Source organism: Penicillium concentricum (genome assembly GCF_028827145.1).
Source record: "Penicillium concentricum strain IBT 3081 chromosome Unknown utg000001l_segment0_segment0, whole genome shotgun sequence".
Classification (NCBI taxonomy): domain Eukaryota; kingdom Fungi; phylum Ascomycota; class Eurotiomycetes; order Eurotiales; family Aspergillaceae; genus Penicillium; species Penicillium concentricum.
Window position 1 is genome coordinate 1053393 of NW_026622754.1, and position 25023 is coordinate 1078415.

The 25023-nt window shown below is 48.2% G+C and overlaps 12 protein-coding genes across 12 annotated transcripts; 6 read left to right on the forward strand and 6 right to left on the reverse strand.

Moving 5' to 3' along the window:
* Positions 1–197: 197 nt before the first annotated feature.
* N7517_000398 (alpha/beta hydrolase) lies at positions 198–1943 on the reverse strand (the record flags this gene model as incomplete). The annotated part of the gene is made up of 1 exon (XM_056718128.1): positions 198–1943. One exon carries the CDS (start codon positions 1941–1943, stop codon positions 198–200), a length of 1746 nt encoding a protein of 581 aa, XP_056582263.1.
* Positions 1944–3041: 1098 nt separating this feature from the next.
* N7517_000399 (uncharacterized protein) lies at positions 3042–4010 on the reverse strand (the record flags this gene model as incomplete). Its single annotated transcript, XM_056718129.1, has 1 exon — positions 3042–4010. The coding sequence occupies one exon, from the start codon at positions 4008–4010 to the stop codon at positions 3042–3044; it is 969 nt and encodes a 322-aa protein (XP_056582264.1).
* Positions 4011–4745: 735 nt separating this feature from the next.
* Positions 4746–6351, forward strand: N7517_000400 (putative MFS transporter; the record flags this gene model as incomplete). Its single annotated transcript, XM_056718130.1, has 3 exons — positions 4746–4943; positions 5009–5057; positions 5120–6351. The coding sequence occupies 3 exons, from the start codon at positions 4746–4748 to the stop codon at positions 6349–6351; spliced, it is 1479 nt and encodes a 492-aa protein (XP_056582265.1).
* A 1081-nt stretch (positions 6352–7432) lies between these two features.
* Positions 7433–8461, forward strand: N7517_000401 (dual specificity protein phosphatase family protein; the record flags this gene model as incomplete). The annotated part of the gene is made up of 1 exon (XM_056718131.1): positions 7433–8461. One exon carries the CDS (start codon positions 7433–7435, stop codon positions 8459–8461), a length of 1029 nt encoding a protein of 342 aa, XP_056582266.1.
* A 745-nt stretch (positions 8462–9206) lies between these two features.
* N7517_000402 (uncharacterized protein) lies at positions 9207–11248 on the forward strand (the record flags this gene model as incomplete). The annotated part of the gene is made up of 2 exons (XM_056718132.1): positions 9207–9770; positions 9839–11248. 2 exons carry the CDS (start codon positions 9207–9209, stop codon positions 11246–11248), a joined length of 1974 nt encoding a protein of 657 aa, XP_056582267.1.
* A 467-nt stretch (positions 11249–11715) lies between these two features.
* Positions 11716–14534, forward strand: N7517_000403 (putative SNF2 family helicase/ATPase PasG; the record flags this gene model as incomplete). The annotated part of the gene is made up of 4 exons (XM_056718133.1): positions 11716–11940; positions 12006–12830; positions 12882–13629; positions 13684–14534. The coding sequence occupies 4 exons, from the start codon at positions 11716–11718 to the stop codon at positions 14532–14534; spliced, it is 2649 nt and encodes an 882-aa protein (XP_056582268.1).
* Positions 14535–15775: 1241 nt separating this feature from the next.
* Positions 15776–16603, reverse strand: N7517_000404 (pectate lyase; the record flags this gene model as incomplete). Its single annotated transcript, XM_056718134.1, has 3 exons — positions 15776–16183; positions 16237–16373; positions 16423–16603. The coding sequence occupies 3 exons, from the start codon at positions 16601–16603 to the stop codon at positions 15776–15778; spliced, it is 726 nt and encodes a 241-aa protein (XP_056582269.1).
* Positions 16604–18098: 1495 nt separating this feature from the next.
* end3 (cytoskeletal adaptor protein SagA) lies at positions 18099–19434 on the reverse strand (the record flags this gene model as incomplete). Its single annotated transcript, XM_056718135.1, has 3 exons — positions 18099–18838; positions 18903–19137; positions 19195–19434. 3 exons carry the CDS (start codon positions 19432–19434, stop codon positions 18099–18101), a joined length of 1215 nt encoding a protein of 404 aa, XP_056582270.1.
* A 278-nt stretch (positions 19435–19712) lies between these two features.
* On the reverse strand, positions 19713–20650 carry N7517_000406 (mitochondrial K+-H+ exchange-related family protein; the record flags this gene model as incomplete). The annotated part of the gene is made up of 3 exons (XM_056718136.1): positions 19713–20047; positions 20104–20159; positions 20214–20650. 3 exons carry the CDS (start codon positions 20648–20650, stop codon positions 19713–19715), a joined length of 828 nt encoding a protein of 275 aa, XP_056582271.1.
* Positions 20651–20967: 317 nt separating this feature from the next.
* On the forward strand, positions 20968–22190 carry N7517_000407 (phospholipase D regulator; the record flags this gene model as incomplete). The annotated part of the gene is made up of 3 exons (XM_056718137.1): positions 20968–21187; positions 21246–22113; positions 22166–22190. 3 exons carry the CDS (start codon positions 20968–20970, stop codon positions 22188–22190), a joined length of 1113 nt encoding a protein of 370 aa, XP_056582272.1.
* Positions 22191–22279: 89 nt separating this feature from the next.
* Positions 22280–22816, reverse strand: N7517_000408 (cupin domain-containing protein; the record flags this gene model as incomplete). Its single annotated transcript, XM_056718138.1, has 1 exon — positions 22280–22816. The coding sequence occupies one exon, from the start codon at positions 22814–22816 to the stop codon at positions 22280–22282; it is 537 nt and encodes a 178-aa protein (XP_056582273.1).
* A 1085-nt stretch (positions 22817–23901) lies between these two features.
* Positions 23902–24705, forward strand: N7517_000409 (SDR family NAD(P)-dependent oxidoreductase; the record flags this gene model as incomplete). Its single annotated transcript, XM_056718139.1, has 1 exon — positions 23902–24705. The coding sequence occupies one exon, from the start codon at positions 23902–23904 to the stop codon at positions 24703–24705; it is 804 nt and encodes a 267-aa protein (XP_056582274.1).
* Between the last annotated feature and the right edge of the window lie 318 nt (positions 24706–25023).

Genomic DNA, 25023 nt, shown 5'->3' on the forward strand with positions numbered 1-25023 from the left:
TCTCTGTCCGATCACACAAATAGCGGATAATGAAACCAATCTCCAATTGCATATAGTCCTTGTAAGATTTGTTGATTTTGTAAATTTAGTTGCAGGCCCAATTTCTCCTATAAGAAATAGTGAATAACGGCAGACCAAGGTCTCCGTTTATGTATACTTGCCGCATCATCCCAGAATCTAAAGCCACAAACGAAGAATCACCACATCATCGGCCTCGCAAACTCCCATCCCGCCATAAGTTCCAACTGCGCAAGATGAACGTTCTGGTCCTCCGGGTCCTCAAAGTACGTCTGGGCAGCCATGTGCCCATTCTCATCAGGACTAACAAAATAAGCAGAATCAACCTTGCATCGCGTATACCCATCAGGAAGCTTCCCCTCATACAAAAACGCCCGCACATGCTTCGCAGCACAAACCGAACCCACAGCCACAGAACAATGACCATACCCCTCAACTTCCACAACCCGAGATCCAGCAAAAGCCTCATTGGCCACACGCGCCGAGACAAGCGGACACACAGGGTCGTAGGTAGTCGACATGATCAACAACGGATGAGCGGTCTCGACCCCATGTCGCGGTACATACGGATGCGTCCTCGGCACTGTCCACTGCTGTTTCTGGTAGAATGATGTGAGAAACGAGGTGCTGAAGAGACTCTGGTTCAGCCAGGGTGTGATCTGCGCTAACAGCGCGTCTTTGCTCTGTGGCCAGTGGGATGGGCCTGTGAGGCCGTCGTTCAGCGTGACGAATTCGTTGGACTCGTCGTTCAGTTCATCTCCGATATTGTAGGCTAGGAAAGCGGTTGTTGCGTTTCCTTGGATCAGACTGTAGAGATTTTGTGCGAGGGATGACCATAGAGGAGGTTTGTATAATGCCGTGAAGACGCCGTTGTACCACACTTTTTCGTAGGTTAGGATTCCGTAGACGGTGTTGTTAATGTATACATCGATCGGCTGATGACGGATCTTGTCCATGAACGATAAGACTATTTCGCTCAGTTCTTCTTTCGACGTTGCGAGCGAAGCGAGCGCACAGCTACCAGCCTCTGCTTTTATGCATTCATCGAAGAACCCATCGAGCACTTTATCCGTATCGATGAATTCATCAGAATCACTCACACCCTCGTACCACACGAACTGATCAACGACTCCATCGATAACGACGCGCTTCGATCGTTCGGGAAATAGTCCAGCGTACGTCTGTCCGAGAAGAGTACCGTAACTAAAGCCCCAATATATCATATCTTGCTGACCAACCGCATCGAGAATACTATTCATATCCGCTGCGGTCTGCGGGGTATTGATGTACGGCGCATAATCGCCCATTGTTTCCGGACATGCTTTCGCAAAATTCTGCGCCCACGCGTAGATCTCGGGACTATCGGCTGCGGCATCGCGCGCTCGAATATGAGACTGTTCTTGTCGGGTCTTGGCGTCTGGGTAACAAGATGCTGCGGGTGTTGAGCTGTTCACGCCGCGCGGATCGAATGTCAGTAAGTGGAAACCTGAGCCTAGGATGGTCTGGAGCTGGTTGCCTCGGCGGTATAGGAATTCGAAACCGCTGCCTCCTGGGCCGCCGGGGTTTAGGAGGAGGTTTTGTGTTGCGTTTTCGCTACGTAGGCGGATGAGTGGGATTGTGAAGTTCTTGGAGTTTGTTGGGTTTTGTTTTTCTGTTGCGAATTGGTCTATTGGCACTTCGATGCTGCTGCATTCGAGGGATTTGCCGTGTAGGTCGCCGCATGGTTCCCAGGTTATGTGCTCGCCGATGTATGTGAGGGGCTTTGGACTGCGGCAGGGATATGATCTGGGGTATAGGTTGTATTGATTGCAGAGAATGAGTAATGCGAGGAGTGTCCATATTGATGGGAGGGCCCAATTCTTAAGGTATGGATACCGCCTCTCCCGCTTTCTGGTAACAATCCCCGGCAGTAGCTTTTCCTCCATGATTGACTTGTCAATCTTGTTTGGTTATTGAGTGCACCAACACGCGAGAAGGTGAGTGTAGACTCTAGTCCTGACATCATGTTGTTATATAACTCCGCGGGGTACTCGGAGCTCGGAGTTCGGGGTTTGTAAATACAAGGAATGCCATGGCCGAGCTTGTTTTTACCCCTGACAATCTTGATTCATATTCTATTGGTGCGATAACACAAGGCACTATCGTACTAGAAGTTGATTTCAAATTAGTTAATTGAGCGCAAGCGTTTTTCAAGTGCTGAGTTGGTTTGAGGATAATTATCTGCATGAGTACAGCCTCGACAACAAGTATAAGTCCAGTGCTGCCTGCATCGTCCTCGGGAGTACCTACCAAAGAATACTACAATGATCCTGATATAAGAAAATGGAATAAATATGAATATTGGCCTTTGAAAGATATGAAATAAGAAATTGTAGGGACACGTTGGCAATATATATATCCCACAAAATGGGTCGTCGAAGGTCACGAAAGTGTTCTATTAGTTTCGAATTCAAAGACTGCGCGGATATATTAGAAAATATGCACAGCGATTCCCTGTTAATTTATATATTGTAGCGAATAACAGAGGCGATTGAATGTAGCAGGAGCTATCTACAGTCCTGGTATACACAAACCAGGCCACGTGATTACCCTGACATTAATTAAGCACGGGCCCCTATCAGTGGATCTCTTCCCAGAAAGGAATCCCGCTTTAAGGGGGGTACAGACTGCTACTACTGTATCTATATACTTCAGTTCTATATCTTACAAGATATTTTCTACCCAGGTAGACAGCAGAAAAAGGCGGAAACAACAGGATACTTTGTGCTTAAGACTTTTCTATGTATAACCTTTGATTAATTCATTTATGCCCAAGTACACCAATCGTTGAGAGATGAGAGGACCCCCTAGGGCATCCGAAAATCTTATCTACTTATGAAAGATTATCCATGTGGAATATGCTATTTTATCGCAATCTGAATAACTGGAATTTACAGCATATCACACTGCCCCATTTAAACCTATCGGCCATCACTTGGAAGATCGAAAGAAGGCGGCTTCGGAGGCTCATACAGACGCGCAGCTCAACATGTTTTGACTTTGGATTGTTCCAGAAATTGTACGTATTCCTCAGCCGCCTTGTCAAAGCTCTCCGCCTGGCGAAGACCAAGACTCAGGGCCAGGGACACGTCGAAATTGGCCGGCCATGACGACACTAACTGTGCAAACTCAGCGTCTTCAACCTCGTCGATGAGGTTCAACTTGTCCCGTCCTCCCACCATCTCAAGAGCGTCTCTCATTTGTTGAATAGTGACCAATGACCCAGGAAGATTCAATGCTCGCCTATGAAGAGGCAACGCATGACGTGGAAGGGACATGATGTCCATAAGATTCGAGACTAACACCTTCGGAGAGCAAACCCAGAATTCCTTCGAGCGCTCCGTAGTCGGTACCAGACACCGTTTGCCAGCCAGGGGCTCTCTGATAATTCCACTAAGAAAGCTGCTCGCTGCTTGTGCAGGCAGCCCAGGTCGGACGACTATCCCCGGCAAACGGACACTAAAGCCATTGATGAAGCCCCGTCTCGTGTATTCGTTGATTAAAGCTTCGCACATGACTTTCTGTATTCCATAGGATCCTTCCGGTGCAAGAAAGATGTCCTCTGTGATTGTTTCGGGAAATGGTCGTCCATAAACTGCTATACTCGACGCGTAGATAACACGGATCCCAGGAGCAGTGCTCCTTATCGAGTTTAAAAGCTTTCGTGTTGCATCAAAATTGACTTGGAAACCCAGGTCGAAATTCGCCTCCGCACCAGACGACATAATTCCATGGAGGATGAAAACCACATCGAGGTCGGATGTCACCACCCGATCTGTTTCTTCCAGTAGATCTGCTTGTATGGTGATTGTGTGCTTTGGATTTGGTAAGTCTGATGGTAGGGCGAAATCAATCTTGTCAGTTAGGACTAATCGATTCGCGGAGTTTTGGAGTAATTCTCGAGCCAAAGCTTGGCCAATGAACCCTCCGCCGCCAGTTATCAGAATTTTCATCGCGAACTATATTTTGCAATTCAAGCGTGCTGAGCTGTCCAAGATATCTAGCCGAGTTGAGGCTGCGGAACCACTTTTGTAGGTTGAGGTGCAGACTTCGCTTCCCAACGGGGGTGTCATTTGACCTGGTTCGGACAATTGACAAAAAAAAGGCCGATAAGGGGTGAACAGAGAACAAGGGCCCAAACCTTGCCAAAACTCTTAGATTGCCCAATGCGCTAGTATATTGTATGCTTTTCGTACAGTTGAAGTGTAAGAGATGCCGGTTAAATTGGAACGCGGAACCAGCCGCTCTTCCCCGCGTCTCCTCCCCCACATCCAATTCCGACCGGGCGTTTATTGGCGGTCCGTCTGTCCAATGGGAGAGAACCTGGGCAATTAAAGCCCCATCAGATAGGACAAAAGAGGATTAGCTCCTGATCCTGAACAGCCTAGATTCTATTGATCTCATCCACTTTCTTGCCTGTAAATGGTAGGCATTCTATCGAGTCAAATTACGGAACTCTATAAATTGGGGCTACTTTCAGGGATATAAATACTTGGAAGGCATTGAAGGATTCGCCGAGACCTTAGATTCTTCAAATCATCCTCGGATCGGCGAGAGGAAGAAATACCTGGATCAAATCAAAGTGGTTCCGCTACTGAAATATCCATTGTCTGACTTTTATCTTCCCTTCTCCAATGCCGGCAATAGAATCGAGCCTCAGCCTGGCTAAGATGTCGGCCCAACTAACCATGCAGGAATCCGCCGAGAGTGCGGGAGATAAAGTCAATCAGGACAAAGATGTCCAGGTCGAACTTGCAATGCCTGAAGAAAACCACGAGGGAGATCGAAAGATACTGCTGAAGATGGACCTCGTGATCGTGCCTATGGTAGCTCTCATATACCTCATGTCTTTCCTTGACCGAGGCAACATCGGAAATGCTCGAGTAGTAAGTCTCAAACACCCAAGGATGGCCTTCCTAACTACCGGGCTTTGGTGCTAACAAATATCTAGGCTGGTTTGCAAACGGATCTTCGCTTGACAGACAACCAGTACCAGACAGGTAAGACAATTGACATGATCCTACATACTTGTGTTGTAGAAACTGAGGCATAGCCTTTGCAGCCATCACCATCACATACGTGCCATACATTCTTGCTGAACTTCCCTCGAATCTCACACTCCGCAAGATCGGGCCTCGAATTCTTTTACCGTCTCTTTGTGTGGTGTGGGGAATTGTCACTACCTTGCAATGTCTGATCAATGGCTATGGAGGGCTCCTCGCTTCTCGATTTTTCCTGGGGCTAGCAGAAGGAGGCGTATTCCCAGGCATCGTCCTCTATCTCTCCCTCTTTTACCGGCGTCATGAACTGCAGCTTCGTATTGCGGTCTTTTATGCATCTGCCGCACTCAGTGGGGCCTTTTCTGGGCTTCTGGCCGCCGCAATAGTTCAAATGGACGGGGTAGGGGGCTTGAGTGGATGGCGTTGGATCTTTTGTCTTGAAGGCATGCTCAGCGTCATCGTTGGTGTGGTTGCGTTTTTTGTTCTTCCCAACAACCCAGGTGAAGTTGCTGGTTTTACACCAGAACAAATTCGTCGATGCGAAGAGCGACTCAGATTGGACGTCCACCTGCAGAGCACCGAACGCTTTAGCTCCAAGGCGGTCCTGTCGACATTAGGCTCTCTACATGTTTGGCTTCACGTGTTGATGCTCTTCTGCTCCGGAGTCTGTCTCTTCGGTCTGGCATACTTCACTCCATCGATCGTCAATGGATTTGGATACAGCACAACAAAAACTCAACTCCTCACAGTGCCACCGTTTGTTTCTGCCTTCATTGTTACCTTGGTAATGGCGTATGTGTCCGATCGATATCGCCAACGAGGAATTGCCGCGATGGTAACATGGGCCATTGCCATTATCGGTGTGTGCATCTTCTACAAGGGCCGGAGCATGGCTGTGCGCTACACCTCTCTGTTCTTGATGATCACTGGGGTTTATGCTACTGCCCCCAGCCTCATCAGCTGGGTTCCGAATAACACGGCCGCGCATACTAGACGTGCCACAGCCATCGCCATGGCTTTCATCAGCACTAATACTGGGGGAATCGTCAGTACCTGGATATTCCCTACAACCCAAGCGCCGTACTATCCGTTTGCTTCGAAGTTTATTCTTTCGTTGTCTGTCATTGCCTTTGTCTTGGCTAGTTTGACGATTCTCCTGTATAGGCATCTAAATGCCCAAAAAGATGACCCGGAATATAGGCGCAGAGTCCTTGAGCCGCTTGATGGCATGGAACTGCCTCAGCAGCTTGAAGCATTGGGAGATGTACATCCGGATTTCCGCTATACCAGTTAGGTAACCGCTCTTGTGGATCTAGCTAGGGCTGATGAAACATTTTATTTCAAGCTAGCAAATATGCATTATTTTGTTATGTGAACAATGCCGTGTCTGAAGATTGTGTGCTGGTCAGCCTATCTTCAGCGGACAAAAGACAAGCACGATGTAGTCAATGCAGATGCGGATGGGGATGGTCTTCATAAGACATCCGTGGATATGAGGATTTGTAAACAGTGCAAACATGCCTAGACTTGAAAATGCTCAAGAATTCATGTAGTTTTGAACCCTGAGTCCTATATGTCTTCGTAGTGCACAACCAATCTAATGACGGGTGAACTCATTTCCGGGTAACGGCATATTGTGATAGTCCCAAGAGACCTGACATGGATATTGCCGCTTGTAAGGTGAAAATAGTCCTTATAGGAGCGCACAAACTTGAATCTAAAACTGAAACATCTTTATCTGGCTATCAACTTTGCACCGTTTCGCGTGATGCGAGTTAGCTAAGAGGTCATTGGCGAGCTCGCGTCATGCCGGTATTGACCGGATACAAAAATGATTTGCACTTCAAAACAAGATGCTTTGCTATCTTCATGTTCTAGGAATCAGAACACGCGAATGATCAAGATTCTCAAGTTTGAAGCCAAAGTCAAGAGAATATATGGAAGAGCCCAGGTCCGGAAACCAATGTTGCCTAGCCCTGGAGGAATTCGCGTCTTACCTAATCAAGACGCGGAGCCGCGCGCAGCCAGCCTCTCCCCTCATAGAAGATGTTGGATGTTGCAATCTTGAAGCCATTCATGTCATTGAATCTATTGAAGTCTAATATTTGGATACAATCACTTTGCTCATACTATCTGCGCAAAAATAATTCAAGCGATTCTGCTAGGGTTATTCAACTTGACACATTCGTTCCCTGCACCTCCACTACATGGAAGGAAGTGTGTCTCGCTCTTAGTGACCTCGAGAATTGAATACATGCAATCTTTCTGCTTGGATTTATGACATATTTGACCATTTTGCCAATAAGTCAACCTAGCAGCATTTGATACTTATTACATCGGAGCCCATCAGCCGGTCCACGGGCCTGCAAAACACAATGTCCAACGGCAATTCACGCAGAGAAGTGCCAATGTCTCACGACGAGCAGTCTCATTATGTCCGCACCCAAGAGTACACAGCTACGCCACGATATCCAAACGCCATGCGCGTAGGTGGGTCTCTCGGGCCAGCCTATTTTGGGTTGTCAGGCACGGGCAATGATGACACTGTAATCGTGGACACGAAAATTTTCGACCGCGACTCCCACGAATTTGCAGAGGGAGACTTTGTTTGCCCAGGATTTTTCAACCATGTCGATCTGGGTGGGTTTACCCGCCGCTTCAACCCTTCCCAGTGGAACTACGATATGCGCCGCCAAGCCCAATCCGTCTTTCCATTCTTATCTCTTGGCCCTTCATCATGTCTCCGTGATACCGATTACATCCGGAGCCAAGGGTTCACACTACTTCTCGCGATTCGAAGTCGCCACTCTGCCCTGGCACGCCTCGTCTCTGGCGAAAAGGCGGCCGCCGAGGTCGGTATTATGGCGGACACGATTGATGTCCTTGATAACCAAGAGCTCATTTCTGCATTTCCACGCGCTATCCGCCGCATCAATGATCACCTGGCTGGTGTGGATATTGGAACGAGTGGGATGGTTTCAAACGGTCAACAACAGAAAAGGAAAGTTCTTGTCTTTTGCGAATCCGGGAATGAACGCTCCGCTGGTGCCGTCATTGCCTATGTCATGGTCATGCTTAATGTTCACTCCGCTGAAGCCATCCACATGATTCAGCAGCGTCGTTTCTGTGTCTCAATCGAGGACAATATGAAATGCATCCTCGCCGCTTTCGAGTCCATTCTTTCTGCTAAGCGGGATGTTCAGCGTGCTAAACAGACTACTGTTCGTGGGGCTGCAACTCTTGCGCCTCCATCCGCACCGCCAATGCTTACGAAGAAGCGAAGTTTTCAAGATCATAGAGATGACGACCTTGCCGTGGGGGAGGGTGAAATGGATATGGATGCGGATGGGGACCCCTTCTATGAGCGAAAGCCGAATGCTCCCTTCCAAGACCGTATGGTCTAGAGGGAACTGGATTCATGTGTTGCGAGTATCTTCGATCGAATTGTGATCGGCTATGGGGATGGAGAGAGAGATGGATATGTTGAAAAGGAACGGGAATGGAGGGAATCTCTACATTGTGTAGAATAGGGGCGGCTGTCTGATCTTCTTTTATATCTGCTTTATTTGTCTGCTTTATTGCTTTATGGTTCTTGTATGCAAATACCCAGCTGCAGTTGCTCATTGATGCTATCTTCCCGATATCCAAGCCATCCACTGGCCATTAGGCTCTTATACCTTCATATCCGTAAGATCATGAACATGGGAAATTTTCAAGGTAGATCGTGTCTGCATTTTGCATAGGAAAACCAATGATGGGGTCAATATCAGAATTTGGCAAGTCTCAAGACGTGCACAATTTGGTTGATGCCCTCAAGCATCTGACCCAACGTTTGAACCCACCTTGTCGACTCTCGACTCAATTTGCCCCTACCTTGTGTTTTCCTTTCAAATCTCAGAGTTCGAGACTCGCGCTGGCTTTGCGTGACTTCAAAGCGACCCCGATCTTCCCTTCTCCTCTCTTTTTCATCTCGCGCGACCAACCTTCTATCTCTCGACCACCCCACCCTGATCACCCATCCCACCCCTACGATGAGCGCATGCTTCCCATTAACCTTTAACACGTACCTACGATCGATACACCACACCAACCATCAAGCGCATCACCCCTCATCCCATACCTCACGCCTCACCTCAACGCGCCGCCAAAATGAGCGGCATGAAACTGCGCGACAGCATCCGCGCGCCGGTACGATATGGCGAGGACGAATTCGAAACACCATCACGGATCTCGCTGCGCCACGGATACGATGAGTGCTTTGACGACTCCATGGAGCTTGGTGAATCAGGCAGGCCACGCCCACAAAAGAGGCGCAGGACGAACACTGTGCCATTCAACCCCAAGCTACCACCAGCTGCGTTCCCCAGTTTGAGCAGAGAACAGCCAGGCCGTAACTCCACAACCTCCAAGGAGAATTACGCCGTTGCCGATAGCCAACAGAACATACAAGTAAGGGATTCTGCACCTAATCCCCGCAATGTTGGGTCAACGCCAATCGTTCCATCATCCGCGTCTGGGATTGAACGAGTACCAATGAACCAGCTCGAGAATCACGTCTCCAGTAACAACATGGACAATCCGGTGTATGCGAAGAACATGAACATGGCGCGCATGACTCGTATGCATGCCGCGCCAAATCCAAAGGACATGGTCACCTCTCCGGATAGTGATGACGATACACTCCCAGATGCGACCCAGGCACTCCTTGATACGGTAAGTATATCGTGAACTTTTTCTGTGTCAGGGCAATTGAACGAGTCTGATGTGAGTCGTTGCTTTAGATCCCTAACCCAAAATGGAAAGATCTGCACAAAGCTATGCAAGTTGAAATCATCGAAAACACAATGAGATATCACAGCTGGAGACGTGTTTGCGACCTTCTTGGCCTTGGGCCAGACGAGCGAACGGAGCTCAAGCACGTCATAAGCATTCGCAATAAACAGATCGAGCGGGAGAACAAAAGACTGGAGCAGATGCGGCTCAAGCAGCGCAAGGCGCTCATGAGAATTGATAACAGTGACTTGAAGCTTTTCCAGCCGCCACCTCAACTGGTGCTGAAAAGGATCGCCCGAGACACCAATCGGAATCTATTTGTGACCAAGTACACGGACCTCTTGATGTGTCAAGCACATGATGTCTTAAAAGCCAGACAGTACTTGCATCAGCACGGGCTACCTCGAAGATATGCTGGCGATTGGGGTGACAGCCTGGTGGTCCTGCGAGAATCCGAGGAAAGCTGCCATGAACCCGACAAGTTCGAATGGAAAGAGAACCTGAGATTCAGTCCGCCTCCTGATGATATCGAGACCACAATCGATCCCTCTCTGGACCCAATCAGTAGCACCAAGACTGAATTCATTCATAGCATTGGTATGAGCGGCACAATAAACCCAACGGATTTAGTACGACGAAGCACTGACCCGGAACCCATAATGAATTGGGGAAGGTATTATGAACAGAATCCGGACTTGTCGTGGGACACCACAAAACCCCGACTCGGTGGAATGGTCAAGGTGAACTTCGGTTCACACAACGCCGCGCAAATCGAGCAATACGAGCAAATCGGTGTTAGACCCCGACAATTAACCTCTCCAAGACGAGTGACCACCATGCCAGAGTCACCTCCGCCGGAGTTTCCACAAGAAACACCGTCTAGGGGGCCACGGAATGTGAGTCACGCCCAGCCCATTTTCCAGCAACCAGCTAGGCCTTTCAGCAGAGTCCTCACTGAGAACTGGCCTTCGGTACGTTCTAGCCCATCCGAGATTCAATCCAAGTATCGGCAAAAAATCCAGCAGGCCCAGCTTGAAAGAATACAGGTTCAAGCAGAGGCGATGCGCCGTCGGTACAACCTCCAGCCAGACCTCCGGGTGAATGGCGTGGGCGTTGGAATCAGTCCCAGACATGGAATCCCTCAGCCACTTCCAGTGACCCAGCCAGTCGAAGAAAACATGCCTTCGGACTTCTTCGCCCGGGCGTACCGTGGAATGACCAAGATGAGCATTGACCGCCTCATGGATGAATTTATCTGCTATGAGCCTCCTTTGATACCCAAAGGAAGCGAGCCCGAGCAATACGAGCAAGAGCAGCCTGATGAGCAACAAAGTCCGAGTGACATCAGCTCGATTACTGATGTGTCCATGGATGATGTGATGCTGGTGCCGACGGAGGGTTGTTCCTCTTCGCAGTAGAGGGATCCAAAGCGATATTCAAGAAACAATCAAGAGCTCAAGGATATGATACCATCTTCTTCATCTCAAACTTTGTGTACGCTTTATTTGTATGATAATATTCATATATGATAGTCTTGAATGATGCTGAAGTCAAGTCTAAGTAGTTCCCAGGGGGTCTAATCTAAACCTGGTCCGTGCGCTGAACGCGAAAATGCCGCGTCGAGGACGCGATCATACTTTGATCTTGGATATATCACAAACCAACATCCAATCGTGCGCAGGGTCTGTCTGAAGTACGAGTGTCGATTTTTCGGAAACTCGTGTATACTCAGTCTGTGCTATTACATTCGTTTACCCCTCGCCCCCTAGCAAAACTTGACGTTGCGAAAACTTCTTCACCCCTTCGAATGACGTATCATCTCCAATCATCAAGTGCTCGCTTTTGATCATTCGCTTTACTTTGTTACTCTATTCTATTAAACAGGATGTCTGCTGAGGAGACAGCCACTCCCACGGATTCCCGTGCGGGAACTACGGCGCCTGAGTCGGTCATTCCTTCGTCGCCACTGACCGAGGCGACTGAGGCCGAAGACTCGAAGCCTTCTGATAATAAAGATGACAACTCTAAAGCAGATTTGACTGATTCAGATGACATTGAGGAGATGGATACCAAGGCCAAGGCCTTGATGCACTTGTTGAAAACGAGCTCAGTACGTCTCCATCCCATCCTCGTCTTATCTGACTACAGTAGTCTGATATCATCTCGTACCTGCAGGTCTTTGTCGCCATCATGTCAGATAAAATGAAAAAGCAACAAGAAGACGCGCGCTTGGCGGCAATCAAGCACCACGAGCAAACTGTCGCGAGTGAGAAGAAATCCAAATCTCCCCCTGAACCTGCTCACCGGACCACTCGAACTCGAACAAACCAAGATGCGACGGAGAAGGGATACAAACCAACCGGTGGACAGGATGCCGAAAAGCCTTCGGCATCCACCAGAGGCCGTCCTAAGCGAGCAGCGGCCGCCAATGGCAACCCTATTTCCAGTTACTTTAAAAAGGCCGATGTGGAAGTGACTGAAGAAAACCCCTCTGTGCAGCAAGCCCTTGAGAAGGCTGCAGATGACTACGAAGCGAATCCCAAAGCTCTTGGTGAGCAGGACTTGGTCGCGACACAGCAGCCAACACTTGTGACTGGTGGCAAAATGAGAACATACCAGCTGGAAGGCCTCGAGTGGCTGAAGACTTTATGGATGAATGGGCTTTGTGGCATTCTTGCCGATGAGATGGGTCTTGGAAAGACCGTTCAAGCAATCTCAATGATTGCTTTCTTGAAAGAGAAGAACGTTTCAGGGCCATTTTTGATCTCAGCACCGCTGAGTACGGTGAGCAATTGGGTAGATGAGTTCGCCCGATGGACACCGGGCATTAAAACCATATTATACCACGGCTCCAAAGATGAGCGCGCTGCCATGCGCAACAAGTTCATGAAGATGAAAAACCAGGGAGACATGGACTTCCCGGTGGTCTGCACGTCTTACGAGATTTGCATGAATGATCGGAAGTTCTTGGCGCAATATCAATGGCGTTACATCGTTGTCGTATGTTTGCCTCAATCTTTTCTCATTTATAAGACGCTAATCAATGTATAGGATGAGGGTCATCGTCTCAAAAACATGAATTGCAAGCTCATCAAAGAGCTTTTGACCTATAACTCAGCCAATCGTCTTCTCATTACCGGAACACCCCTTCAAAACAATATCTCAGAGTTGTGGTCACTTCTACATTTCTTGCTCCCTGAGGTTTTCAACGATCTCAACTCCTTTGAGGGCTGGTTTGATTTCTCCTCTGTGCTGGACAACCAGGGCCAGGCAGATGTTATTGAAAAACGCCGGCGTAACCTAGTTACCAGCATGCACGCCATCCTCAAACCCTTCCTTTTGCGTCGTCTAAAAACAGACGTGGAAACCACGCTTCCCAAGAAGCGGGAGTACATTTTGTACGCACCTCTGACCCCTGAACAGAAAGATCTCTATCGAGAGATCATCAATGGTACAGGCCGCCAGTACCTCGAGGGAAAGGCCCTGGAGCGTCTGGAAACTAAGAATGGCAGCTCTAAACGCTCGCAAAGTACGAAGCGCAAACGGAATGGCAACGATGATGCAACGCCAGTCAAGAGTGCTAGATCTAGCGGGACATCCACGCCGGCTAGTAATGGAAATAACTCTGACCGCCGTCGCCGACGCAGCACGCGTCAGAGTTACAATGATCTAAGCGAAGGCGAATTTGATGAGCATTTGCGCAAACTCGAGCTGGGAATTGAAGAAGAGGAAAAGAAGAGCGAGCCCAGCGATACTGAGCTTGAAGAGATGCAACAGGCTGAGAATCTGAAGCTTGCTAGTAAGTCACTTTCAAATCACATCCCCTAGCCGTGTTGCTAATATCGTCTTGCAGAGAAAGAGATTGGGCAAAAGAAGATGCAAAACCCCGTCTTGCAGGCTCGTCTTGCCTGCAACTCCCCACACAACTTTTACTGGCCGTGGATGGACGAGTCCTCCTCTGTAGACGAAACACTCGTCTCCGCCTCCGGAAAGATGCTTTTGTTGGACCGCTTGGTCTCGTGTTTGCTTAAGAAAGACCATAAGATTCTCATTTTCTCTCAGTTCAAGACACAGCTTGATATCATTGAAGAGTGGGCAACCACACTCCGCTCCTGGGAGTGTTGCCGAATCGACGGCGCCATTGCACAATCAGATCGCCAGGCTCAGATCAAAGATTTTAATACCAAGAAAAGTCACAAGCTCTTCCTCCTGAGCACCCGAGCTGGTGGTCAAGGAATCAATCTCACAGCCGCCGACACCGTCATTATTTTCGACTCGGATTGGAACCCCCAGCAGGATCTCCAGGCCCAGGATCGAGCTCACCGCATTGGCCAGACCAGGCCAGTGATTATCTACAGATTGGCGACCAAGGGTACCGTTGAGCAGACACTCCTTGAGAAAGCGGATTCCAAGCGCCGTCTCGAGCGTCTGGTGATTCAGAAGGGCAAATTCCGCTCTTTGCTAGACCCCAGTGCGAATTCCCAGGATATAGACGAATTGCGCAAGGTTCTTGGTCAGAATGAGTTCGAGCGGTTCGAAGTCGGTGTTGACCCTGCCTCGATCTTGTCGAATGAAGATCTGGACATCTTGACCGATCGTTCCGAAGAGGCTTACCTGCGTGCTGAGAAGGGTTTGGATAAAAAAGGGGCTGCGTTTATTGCTGTTGAAACGAAGCGCGATTCTGGTGAGAGCATTCTCTCTTGAGGTGTTCAATGACTGTACTGTATCTCCTTGCTTTCATCCAAGCTATAAGCTGGATAATGTCTAGTACTAGACTGTAACAATGTCTCTGGTGATACATCCTTGCTATTGTATCATATGTTAGATTATTTTGCTTCTTGCACTAATCAGAAATACAAATGCAAAGAATATCCAATATTTCATATGCCTGAAACTCCCTAGCCTTATCTTCTGTTACCACTGGACCTTTGGAGGTTTCCTACACCGAGGCTGGTTAGTACTCGCCGTTACTTGAGGCCTTTTTCGAATAACCTAAGCTATGCTGTACAAAAATATAAGTACGGTGTATTTAGAGGCGGAAACAGCAAACAGCAACAGGAATACGTGACAAACCGGCTGATGGTAATATGATACATAGACATCTGAAAAGTGTTCTCTAATTCGATCCACTTCTCCCAATATAGCCCGCCTTCTACTGCCATAACACCTTATATGACCGAGATATCGTATACGCTACACAGTAGAACTAGCATAAGATATCGATGGGTGATTTTTAAAGAACAGAGAACAAAATACTCCTTATCTCTTTGCTCCACCAGGCAAGGGGAGAGCTGCGTCAACTCCCTCTGAGCTCTCTTGATGGCATCTAAGAATAAAGTCCAGTCAACTGTAACAGAGATGCAACTCTTATAGTATCTTGCGCATCTCTTGCTTTAGCAGGCAGCATATTGGTGGGAAATAAAAAGAAATGAAAGAGAGATGAGTGGATGAGTGGGTCAACGGTCGGAAGTGGATACCCTTGACTCTTGAGCCTCAATCGGATTAACATCCGAGCCGCCTAGGGCCGCCTCAGTTTACTTGACTTCGCAGACTCTCTGCCTACCGTATTAGATTGAATATTCGACATTGTGCGATCTGTTTCAGCAGGGCAATGAGATCTTATGGTATCAAAAATATGCTAGAGAGCCTTAAGAAAACGCCGGTATGTCAGATCCGGCCAGTGCGGAAGTATAATATTCTATGCGTTATTACAGCAAAATAGTTAAATGGAAAATCTGATAGATCGAACAGTTGGATTAGAAGGTTACCGTGCCGTGTTGCTATTCACTAGTTATTAGGAAGCTTTCGGGGTTTTCAACGCTGTTTTCTATGAGATTGATAGCTAGTCTAAGCGGAATGACCTCCCTATCTGTTTGCCCACAACCTCCTCTCATATTCCTTCTTCCTCCTTATCCTTTCCCTCTTCCATCGAGACCAATTCGAACTTAGCAAGAAGAAATAGACGATTGGCCCTTGCACGAAGCAGTGGTCTTCAGCTTCGGGCTCTCTCTTTTCTCTGACTTATCCACTCCCTCGAACTCCTGGCACACATGGCTGACGCCGGATCCACACGTGCCGCTGACAGACGAGGTATCGCCGTAGTTGGAGTTGATTCCGACCAAGGTAGCCACATTATTGGCCTTGACGTTCTTAATCACCACCTTCCGTGGGCTTTTGCTCTTGTTGCTGCTGCAGTTGCCGCACGATCTATACAGCTTGCCTGCATTCACCACAGTGAATCCATCAATGGTGACGGTTCCTTTGCCGTTGTGCTGCACCACCTTGTCTTTGGCCTCTTGAGCACCTCCACCTTTGATGAGGGCATTTCCGGTTCCGAGGATGGAAATGGCGTCCTATAGGGGGTACGTTAGCATTAACAGACCAGACAGAGATCTGTGGGACTCACCTCGCAGACATCACGGAACCAGACGTTGGTCAGCGTGCAGGATCCTTTGCAGTGGATGCCCTCGAGTTGGTTCTTTCCAATGATCACGTTGCTCAGCGACGCTCCATCTTGCAAGATGAACACGGCGTTGGCATCACCTATTCAATTAGCTCCATTCATTTGGAATCTTTTTCTATGTGGACATACCGGTATCATCATCACTGTTGCAGGGACGGCCACGATCGTACTCCCGATTTCCGAGATCAACACTGCCCTTGATCACACTGGGAGCAGGCAAAGAGACAATGCTACCCACGCGGGAGGGGATGTTCAGGGTCTGGGCACTGGCAATGCCAATGAGGCCGAGGATGATAGCGCTGGAATGCATTTTGCTGAATTGATGGTTGATCAAGTCGAGGGGCCAACGGGTAGCCTTTTATACCTTTGGAGGTCATAACAAGACAGGATTTACTCCGTACTGTCTCAAGTGGCATATACAACTTCGGACTCCACATTATCCATGAAGAAATTCAGCGACATCTGACTGGATGGATTTTGATGCATTACTCCACGCGAATCCCACTATTTACGCAGGGTCCAGGTCCCAATTCGGATTGGATGAATTCTATCTCTACATTTCCGCCGGAATATAAGACATTTTCTAACAACTGATTCTCCGGCTTGGCAGATATCTAACCAATACCAAGGCACAGTCTTAGTGAATGGGACAAAAGCCAAGAACTCCTAAGCATTGGCATTGTGGCTGTGTTTGCAAGCTTGAAACTATCAACGCAATTACAAGATCCACCAACCGAAATAAAAGGTACATGACAATCAGCATCGCAGCCAGCTAAGTCGACGATTATTATTATTTCTCAAACTGTGTCCCCGCATGTCCCAATTGACGTCCTTTTAGCTGACTCCACTAACGGCTACGGGGGTAGAAATAAACTATGGAGAAACAATGGAGAATCTATGGAGATATATATGATGCCGGCCACAAATAATCCTATTTATCCACCGCGGTTTCACGATACACGAACTTTCCCCTTAAACTCTAAAAAATAGGTACGCGTGATATTGCATCAAGATTCTCTTTACTAGGACATGTCTGCGCAGAACATTATCATCATATATGCCCCGGGCCAGTAAGGCTCGAGAGGCATCTTGATAGACCTTGATGATTGGACAGAATCGGGCCGAGGCCCAACACCAGGGTGTGGAGGGGGACCGGCAGCTCGCGGAATGGGCTATATGATAGAAATACTGGCGCATCCAAAGTGGCTATTTCCCAGGGGCAAATGTAGGGGGTCTAGTTTGTAGCGCTAGCATATACAGTATAGACCTATAGCTAATATGTGATCCACCTAGATACTTACTCCTAAGAGCTCTCGAGCTCCGTCAGAATGGGGCTGCGTTTGTTACAGTTAAACTAAAGCCCAATCTTGGGCGAGGGCATTCTCTCTTGTCTTTGATGGCTGTCTACTTTCTCTATTTATTTCCCATTCAAGCTATGGACCGGATGATGTCCAGTAGTTACTTGGCTATAACAACCTGATTTATGATGGGTTGACTGAGTTAGTTGGCTTTAATATATGATGGATGACTTGTCCATGTGTGAAGTACTAGAACATAGACCGGGATGTCTCACTCCTGTACCATGACTTAAATTATTTCAATGTCTCTTGCACTAGGGAGAATGAAAAAGCAAAGATATCCATTTGACGCCTGAAGCTCCCTAACAAGAAAATGGCTGTACATGATAGTTCGCGAGAATCAACAAGGTAGGACATATGTGCAGCTAAAGGGGCCATAGCAAGAAGATAAGCAACAAAAGGTATTAGACCAAAGATTCCGCTAGTCCATATTCACTCGGTAATCAATCACCGCCGAGCTTTCTCGTCCTCAATCTGCCGGCGGAGGTCCGAAAGGACATCATGCCGTTGGGCCATGTGGCTCTTCAACCCGTCCACTTGTTCCCCAACAGCTTTGACATCCTCCCGAAGTCGCTCCAATTCCTGACCGTCCTTAGCACGGCCAGTGCCCTCACGCAGCTCCCGCAACTCCCGCTCTTTATACTCCAAGAGGGAAAGCGCCTCCTTCTTAATCAGAACCCAGTTGGGCCGGCCATCATGGCGCGGCCCATCCCGGCGAGAGTCGGATGCTTTAGTGGCGGATTCCAGCTTCTTCTCCAACTCCGCCAACTCGCGGCGCAGCCGCACCTTCTCCCACTCCTCATCCTGGATTGTGTCGCTGAAATCGGTTCCCTTAGGCTGATAAGATCCCTTGCCGCCAACTCCCAGACGGCCAAGGTAGGTATCACCGAACTTGGCCTTACGACCCGTCCGTGTTTCCATGTCACCGTCTGCGCCGTAGCGCTGTGCGGGCCGGGCCTTGTCGACTTGGTAGTCGATCTGGTTTGTCTCGAATGAGGCGCGCAGCGATGCGGGGATGGTGCGTGGGATGCGGAAACCCTCGTGGCGGAAGTTCAGGATGTGCAGGAAAGCGAGTGTGGCATCTTTATTGATTGCGGGTGATGCGGAGGGGTTGACTAGGTTCCAGGCGGAGCGGACATCGGTGTCGGGGACGTCGAGCGATTCGTAGAGTGGTTGTAATTGTTGGACTGGGGGGCGTGGTCAGCGAGGGATTTTTCTGGGCGCGCACAGCGCGCTGTACGGGTTACTCACATTCTACTTGGCCGCGCGCGTTCCGGTTGGCGTCGTAGATCTCAGTGTACTTGTTCTTGTCGTCGGGCTTCATATACCAATCAAAGCCGTCCTTCAGACCGAGCGAGTCGTCCTCGTCTTCTATCCGTTCGAACTGCTCTTGTCCGCTGCTCAGTGCGCGGGTCGCGTGGACGAGATGTGATTTGGACTCTGGGACTAGCCAATCTGGCAAGACATTCGGGACATCTTGGAGTTCCTGTGTAAAGATGCCGTGTTAGAGCGATTTAGTGATTTGAGAGGGTGGGTCACTTACACCGTTGACCAAGTCGAAGACCAGGCGCATCGCAACACAAAACTCTTCAAAGTCCAGCTCCCCGTCTCCGTCGACATCGGCAATGTCCCAGACCTTCTCGAGTTGGTCATCGCTCAGCCGGCTGTTCCTCAGCACGGAGGCGGCTTGGGAGCTGTTGAGGTGTTTTTGGCCATTTGATAATGAGGCGAAAATCTCCCAATATCGCTCAATCTCCCATTGCTCAATCTTTTTGGCAGACATGATGTATGGAGCTCCGATGAATGGGGTGGTGGATGAGGTGGGAACAATGGGGGGAGAGACTCGGATTTACCTACTTCCGTCAGGGGCTCTGAGGTCATTGGACTCACAATGTAATTCTTCTTTGTATTTCATATGGAAGTCTTTATAATAATTATCGTCTATATGGTTATATCTATTGGAATCTGATGCGTTCCTGTCATTATCGTAAATGACCTCCGTATTGAGTAGAAGAGCTCGATATCTCCTTTCCCCAGAATATAGTGGGTAAATCCTCGGCGTTAAGAATCCTTCTTCTCATCTTTCCCCTGTTGTTTAGCCTTCGCTGCAGCCTCCAGCTGCTCCCTGACTTGAATAATCGCTCGTTCGGCTTCCAGCGCAAGCTCCGGTGCATCCAAGATTGTAGCCAACTTCTTGGCATCCGACATCTTCAACAGGACCCGATCCTCACTCTGTTCTATGTCGTCGGCAACCTCGGAATATGGTGTCTCGGTCGTAGTACCTTCGAGTGTTCCAGATGCGCGTTTGGCATATAGCTGTTCTAGCTCCGGTAATGAGATGGGGTTGAGGATATTCTTTTCAACGAGGAGTTCTAGATGTTTTGAGCCATTCAATGCTATGTAGATTCTCGTCAGTTTCATAGGCCACGTCACTGTAGAAGATCAAACTAACCGCGCCAGTGGGACCAGCCCCGGTATGCCAGATAGAAAAACGGAATATTCGGAACCCTGCTCTGTATTAGTATAACGAATCACCGAAGAAGATTCAAGGCATTCGCATACACTGGTATCAACCCAAGAGGTGCTGTAATCGGCGCAGCAATCAAGCTCCACATCATCTTCTTCCGGTGAAGTTCTTGTCTCTCTGTGGCGATCTTGCGCAACACATCCTGAATTCGGTCCAACCGCACCGCATTACCGGGGAACAGCACATCAATCTTGGTATTTCCATGATCTCCATTAATTCGCTGCTGGGTTTTGAATGAAGGAATGCTTTTGAGGGCCCATTCTTCGTATGGTATCCGTTGCTGGACACTATTACCCCAGCGAACAAGGTGCATCTTCCATCCTTTGTCGGCTTCCTCCCACTTCGCCCATGTTTCGGCTGCCTTTGTTGTGACCCTATCGATGATTGAAAGCTCTTTAGCTAAATCCTTGCTAAGGGGTCGAGCATATATGAGGATTCGTTTTGTCGAGATCGGAACTAGGAAGAGGCGCATGGTGGATGTCTTAAGACAATTGACAATCGAGAAGAGATAACGGAGATGATAGATATCAAATAGTTCAGGATAGAGAAATAGAAATAGTAGAAGACTTCACAATAAATAGTGTGAAGGTTTTTTTTCACTTTTTTAGTGTGGTGAAAAGGGATAGACGCGGGAGTAAGCAGGTATCCAGACGTCATTCCCGGCGCCATTTTCGTCCTGAGATCATCCTGCCCTGAACTCCTAACTTGAACAATTGGGGATTCGCGGGCAAACTGTTGATTGAGGTTTCCCGCGACTCCCGAATTTCAAGTTTGGCTTCTCTACCTATCATGGACAGCTCCAAAGACAACGCTTCGGGGCGAGTCTTCAATGAGAAGCTGGCAGAGAAGATCCCGACCATCCCAGAGTCATCACTGCCAGACCAGCTTAGCGTCGATATCCAGTCTGCCGTTCGCAATAAAACCTCCGATTCAACACTTTCACGTACAGATGGTCAGACAGCGGAAGAAATCGCGTACTCCCAACATTCCGCCTTACGATCTCTACCTGGTATGGTCCCATTTAAAGCTTGAATTGACGAGCATTCACTAATATGAGATCTTTGTAGCCTGGATTCGGTCGGTCGATGAGCCTGAGGAGGATGGCGATGAAGCTACGGCAACCGATCGCTTACTCCCTTCCCAACCAAATGGCGCATTTGTCGCTCAGCATAACCATTCGCCCTACGCATCGTCCAAGACCCAACCCACTCACGCGATCAACAACGGCCTGTTTGAGGATGACTCACCATTCGTCAACCGTGAATCACGCTGGATGACATTTTCCCGAACCATCCAATACCCCCGAGAAGCCGGTAGAGAGGAACAACATGTCTCGCCAGAATGGTTGAATGAGAATCACGGTGATTACTTGCAACCATGGCGAGGAAAGCACTTGGAGGGCGATAGTCCGGAGTATCCACTACACAGTGGAGGCCGAAGGGATATCTGGTTCAAGCGTTTCAAGAACACAATTCTGCGAAGCCCGATGGTACCCATGATTCTTCGAATGACTGTTTGGTGCTTCTCGCTCTCTGCACTAGCTCTGGGTGGATCAATTCAGCACATGGCTAATCAAGGGCACCGCTCCCAAGGCCCATCTGCATTGATGGCAATCATCGTCGATGCAGTCGCCCTGGTTTACCTCCTATACATCACCTTCGATGAGTACACGTCAAAACCGTTGGGTTTGCGTTCTGCCTCGGCTAAAACGCGTCTCCTCCTCCTGGATATTTTCTTTATCGTCTTCGATTCCGCCAATCTAAGTTTGGCCTTTTTCTCACTCTCCGAGGTGACAGGAGCCTGCACTGAAGCAGAAGTCAACCAACGGATCAATCCTCAAAATAATGGTATATGTGTGCGACAGAAGGCACTTGCTTCCGTATTGCTGGTTGCACTTTTGGCTTGGCTCATGACATTTTCGATTAGTGTTCTCAGGTAAGTCCCCTTGTCTATAATTGGCATACTCCATTTTCTAACACTCTCCTAGGCTTGTCGAAAGAGTAGCACAGTGATAGCCGAGTTTTGTTGTGTTTGCATTTTTTGGCTGTTGATTAAATATACCATCTAAGCGGGATTTGATTTTGGGTAGGCGCAATTTTAGCTAGACGTGCAACGCTGGGCCGTCAACGCCATACAACGGATCTTGACGGAACCACGCCACATCCTTGATTCTCTGCACCTTTGCTTTCTCTTCCGGTTTCCCATAACACATATCCCACTGTTTTCCGTGTGGATATGCACCAACCATTTGGAACTCTTCCTGGTTCACATGCATGTCCTCTAAGAGTCGATGACCCACCCCCGCCGGTACAATTATCAAATCACCGCGCTGGACCGTCGGCTCAAATCGCTCGGGGTTATCCTCGCCTCCAAAACAAAGACGCGCGCTCCCTGAGATGACCCCGAGCACCTCTTGCGTTGTGGAGTGGAAGTGGGTCTGGCTGTACATGCTATATACCCATTGAGGAACAACCTCGCCCACTGCCTCCAGGTGCTCCTCGAGCTCTGTGGGTGTGGCATCAAAGGCTCCATGGTATATCATGAGCGGCTTGGATTGGATTGAAGTGTTCGGTATATGGTGCCACTCGGGAATCTGGCAAGTGGTCACTTGAGTGTTTGAAATTGGAGTTATGGCCATTGGGGTCTCTATTTTGGTTTGCTGGTTTTTGCATGGAGAAAGGAGTTGGGTTGAATTGGATAAATCTACAAGCTGTAATCTACCGCATGCAAGTGACGTCATTCATTGGGCCAGTCAAGGTAGCTAGTATATACATAGTTTAATATGATATTCCAGGTTAATGATCAACTGTATTATATTAGCAGTTAAATCTAACATGTTTGAGGACTGCTCACTCAGCTATGGGTTGTATTCGTACTCTTGTGCACAGCTAAATTCGCTAAGTACTGCCCACTATGTAGATTTGCCACAATATGGTACATTGATACATTTGTAACCATGCCCTAAGACCTGGTCTATATTTTATTTCTTCGATGCTACTTCTTTATGTATGAATCATCATTGAGAAATATGATCGATCTAGATGTTTATAGCCATGAATAAGTATAACAGGGTAAAGAGAAAGTATAAAAGGGCCCGACGTCTACATAGATGTACTTAAACAGGTAAGAAAGGAGCTTTTGGTTAACTAAGAAGTTATTTAGTTATATCTTACCTTTTATGTATCCTCTACAATTGATTTGTATTATGTGCGTTCTATTCATATTTCCATCGGTGTTTTGTATTGTTCTTCCTTCATCTTAAGGTCATATAACTTGAGGAACTACTTGAAGTAGGTCCTATACTCCCAGAGCAGAATCACTAATATATTATAAAATCCCAGAATAAACAAATATTAGAATAAATGTCATCAACACTGTAGTATTCTAGGAAAACCAATAGAGTAACATAGCGCGTATATCTTGCAGCTAGGTGCATAGTGCATGTAGACAGTATAAAATAAAGTAAGGTTAATCCCAAAAGGGACGCGCATCTGAACATGTATGCAGTCTAACCCTTGCATTCTACATGAAATCATCCTCAGCAGACATGTCAGCTTTGCAGATGAGTCTCATTCCTTAGGGCCTAGATCTCTAATCATACATGCTATAAAGTACCATGTCGGGTTTTTTTACCATGCTGACACCGTATCTTGATATTACAAGACTTTGAGTTTAGAGATAAAGGCCCAAGGAATATCGTCCATATTCTCCAAGAAAATAAAGATGACCGGCCAGGCAGGAAAATACGTGGGCCGCTTAGGCGACAAAGTCGTGCTCATCGTGGGAGGAACTTCGGGGATTGGCTACGCCGTCGCAGAAGCCGCACTGGAACACAATGCAATTGTGATTATCGCTGGATCCAACCCAGTCAAACTGGAGCAGGCTGTCTCAAGACTCAAGCTGTCATATCCATCGCAAAGCTCCAAAACACGACTGAGAGGGATTACTATTGATCTCGCCGACGCCGAGAACCTGGAGGAAAATGTGCAATCCGTGCTGCGATTCGCCGCCAACGGGGGGAAGATAAACCATGCTATTATCACCGCTGCAGACATGATGCCTCCACCACCGCCGCTGACTGAAATCACTGTCCAGAGTCTAGAGCGATCAAGCCGCATTCGCTATACGGCACCACTGATCTTCGCCAAATATCTACCCCAGTTCATGGACCGAGTTTCGGAGAATTCTCTCACTCTTACGAGCGGCGCCCATGGCCACAAGCCTGATCCGGGCTGGTCCGCCATTACTGGCTACATTGGAGCGGTTGAGACGATGATGAAGGGTTTGGCCGTCGATCTGAAGCCTCTCCGCGTGAATGCCGTCTCTCCGGGAGCGATTATAACTGAGGTCGTGCGGGAAATGCTAGGCCCGCACTACGACATGGCCATTCAAATGGCGAAAGACAAGTCCTTGGTGGGTAGTGCCGGCACCCCAGAGAGTGTAGCTCAAGCCTACCTGTATCTTATGAAAGACCAATTTGTCACCGGGACCGTGTTGGAGACCAATGGGGGCTTGCTGTTGGCTTGAAGAAGTAAATAGGAGGCGATTCTCATTCATCGCGTACATTGGATCCTGCCCGCCTAGAGATAAGCCAACAGTCTCAGGTTGTTCTGTCTCAAGTGTATCAGATCGCCATTCAATTAAACATACAGTGCGTGGAAATTGCAAAGCCTAGCTGGTAATTTGGAATCCCCACCGCGACGTAATATTCGGTGAAAAATACAATCTAGTGACGTGTAAGTTGTGATTCTCAACGCTGTGAGTATAATAAACATGTGGCCATGCATAGTGTGATTATTGTATTTGCATCACCCCTTGCCTAAGATGGCCTGTCAAGCTGCAATG